General features: G+C 33.0%; 1 protein-coding gene across 6 annotated transcripts in view; it reads left to right on the forward strand.

Moving 5' to 3' along the window:
- LOC125033368 (E3 ubiquitin-protein ligase Mdm2-like) overlaps positions 1-1,646 on the forward strand; it is a 24,524-nt gene extending 22,878 nt beyond the window's left edge. For all 6 annotated transcript variants that reach the window (XM_047624802.1, XM_047624803.1, XM_047624800.1 and 3 more), the window contains one exon: positions 651-1,646. In XM_047624802.1, the coding sequence (XP_047480758.1) occupies positions 651-1,613 (963 nt within the window). In that variant the 3' untranslated portion in view covers positions 1,614-1,646. The remainder of the gene's footprint in view (positions 1-650) is intronic.
- Positions 1,647-3,541: the final 1,895 nt, after the last annotated feature.

The raw sequence follows: 3,541 nt of genomic DNA on the forward strand, positions 1-3,541 counted from the left end.
AGCCTAATGCCCGTACTTTGGGCCACGTGATAGCAATGAAGTATCAGGGTCCAATGGGTTAATTGATATGACTCATATATAAATGATAAATATGGATAGGACTTGTGTTTCCTTTTGATATCTGTTATTAATCTATATATGAACCCTAGAGTTCAGTTGTATAGACATATAGTGATATTGACAGTGTTTTATTATGAATAATTGTTGAAAATGCTTGTAACTAATCAAGTTCATGTTCTGTGGGTATATTTCTTAATGACAACCAACCAGATGTTTCTATTATTAAATAGGTCTAACACGGTACTTTTTTATACAGAAGGCTGCAACTGTGTTGTGCAACAGGTTTCAGTAATGTTAAATACAGATTATCATATTGACTTGCAGTGGTTGTTTACATGAATAATTTAAAAACTTTTCTTTATTGGTATCCTATAGTTGTTTGCATAAACATTAATACTTTAGGATTATAGCATAAAAAAAAGTAAATATTGAATTTTAGGAATAATTCAGAGAATGATTACAATAACTTAACCTGTAGTATACTATGATATATTTAATATATTTCTACTGTACACACTGAAGTATTTAATGTGTAGCTTTTGAAAAATTATATTCAGGCTTTTTGATTATTAATATCTTTCAAATTTCAGATAAGGAAAAACTGGTTACCAGACAGACCCAAAAAACGCAGGAGGAAAAGGAAGCCAAGGCCAAGAAAGAGGTCTAGGTTACGATCAGATTCAGTCAAGTCTGAAGATGTGAACTTTCTTCAAAGCATGCCAGAGACAAATGAAAAACAGTCAACAACATCTTTTACAAGTGATAGTAGCCAAGAAGTTCAGGATTTTGGAGTTTTAACTAAAACACTTTCAACAGCCTCAACTATCTCGGTCAGTTCATCACCTGTAAGAAGTCTTTCTATAGATCTTCATAGTTCACAGGATTCTGGGGTCTGTCTTTCCCAAGACAGTTTCATAGACTTCATTCCCGAGTTCATTATGGCAGACAATAAAAAAATAGATAAGCAGACTGACACAGAAATTGAAGAGACAATTCAGTCAGGCTCTACAGAAAAGCAGCCAAACACCAGTGAAAACTTGAGCACAACCTCAGCTTCAGTCTTGAAAGCAGGAGAAACCAAAGAGGATTCACAGAGTCGAAAGCGAAAATCCCTGCCTGCAGAAGAGGAAGAAGGTAAACCCTCCAAGCGAGCTAAACTAGAATCCTCAAGTGAAGAAGAGAGTGAAGAAGATGTGGAGGAGCAAGCAAAGAGCTTCTACCAATTCTTGCAATCCAGTTCTGGGAAGGAATGGTTGAAATCACCAGACAGTAAACCATTCCTTTCATCTGCACCTGTTAAGGAAGCCCTGATGGAGGCTATAGTGGCAAATATGAGTAGTGGGTCAAGTACGGATGTCCAGGAACCACCATCAGGACTGTCTATCATGTGTTCAGTCTGTTTTCTGAGACCAAAAAATGCATCAATTATCCATGGCCGCCTTTCTCATCAGGCCACATGTTACCAGTGTGCCAGAAGACTACTGAACAGTGGTTCAAGATGCCCAATATGTAAACGAAAGATTCACATGGTTTGTAAAAATATTATTGCATAGTAATAATCTTACAAGATTTTGTAAAAAAGTATACCAGTGTTTATTTTATTATTACTTTTTTTTTCTTTCTTTTTAAAGAATTATGAATCTTTTAGTTTCATGAAATGGGAGTATGTTACATGCATAGCTCATCTATATATTATTGGATATTCTAAGGAATAGAGTGTGGGTTATTCATTTTGAGTGGGTGATTGGCATTTTTTCCTTATCACATTATTAATTAATTAGGGAAAGTGCAGGTTACCATTCATGTTGAAAGTAGGTGGTGATATTGAGTCATTCTGATATTTATTGAAAGATAGTTAAAAAGCAATATTATTTTGTAGAACTGACACTTGTCAGGGCAAGCGAATATTTGTATACACTGAAATACAGAGTGATTAGCAATTACTTGGAGATACTAGTCAGTACATATATGTACATATAAGTACATATATGTATACATATATGTATATATATATGTATATATATGTATACATATATGTATATATATGTATATATATGTATACATATATGTATATGTATATATATGTATGTATATGTATTCATATATGTACATATATGTACATATATGTATATATATGTATACATATATGTATATATATGTATATATATGTATACATATATGTATATGTATATATATGTATATATATGTGTATATATGTGTATATGCACACACACACACACGCACACACGCACACACGCACACACGCACACACGCACACACGCACACACGCACACACGCACACACGCACGCACACACACACACACACACACACACACACACACACACACACACACACACACACACACACACACACACACACACACACACACACACACACACGTATAAACACTCCTGATCTATATATTATTTATATTTGATTGATTATCATACATTTTCTATAATACACAAATATGATGTAAATTCTTAGATATAAGATTTTTTTTTTCTTTTCTCAGTCCCAGTATATGAACATTTTCTTTATTATTCAGAACAGAATTATATATTTCCTGTGATAACATATCAGTTGGTCTTCTAGTGGACATTTGTGCAAATGTGCTTTTTACATAATGAGGAATTCATATTTTTCTGTTAATTGCCAGCTTATTTTGGGTATTTTTATGTATATTTTTTCCTCATGTTGTTTGTGTTTATTTATTTAGGTAATCTACGTTGTGAGTAGTTTTATTATTAAACTTCGAACTATGTTTTTTTGAGGGTTCAGGTGTTTAATGTTGATTTTAGTGATGATATATCACCTACGAAAATATGTTGTATTATGGCATATTCACGGCAATACCTGTGTCCACTAGTCTTATACCTCTCAGTTCACAATAAAAACCCAAATAACAACAAGGAAAACTATGATGATACATTTTATTTTTAATTTGTAGAACAAGTTTATCCTTGTGATCTTGTGATCTGACATAATAACTTCAGCTTCAGTCTCTGGCCGAAGTAAATGGTTTTGATTGTATTTATTCAGCAAGGAAAGAGTTCTGAGGAGGTCAGCAATACCACCCTAAACTTTTGAATTAGGTAATTCCTTTCCCTTGCTGCTGTCATGACCATTTGGTAAAATCATCTAAAAGTATATTCTGAACTTTCAAAAGTATATTCTGAAATCTCATTCTGATTTTATTTCTTTAAGACTGTAATTGCATTTTTTGTGTAAAGTATTTTACAGTTCTTAATCCTGATTGTCTGTTTCTGTCTTTGTGTCACATCTTTCCTCATCTCTCCTCACCTCTCTTATTTCTCCTTTCTCTGCTATCATATTACCTGTTTCAAACAGCACTTGTAGTCCTGGGTATATTTTAGGTGATTATACAAAGGAAAAACATAGGAGGTCCAATATATATCTCCATGTTCATTGAGAAAAGTAAATATTCCCATATTTAATTTTGTTTTATTTTCCAAAGTA

This window comes from Penaeus chinensis, chromosome 16, assembly GCF_019202785.1.
Source record: "Penaeus chinensis breed Huanghai No. 1 chromosome 16, ASM1920278v2, whole genome shotgun sequence".
NCBI lineage: Eukaryota > Metazoa > Arthropoda > Malacostraca > Decapoda > Penaeidae > Penaeus > Penaeus chinensis.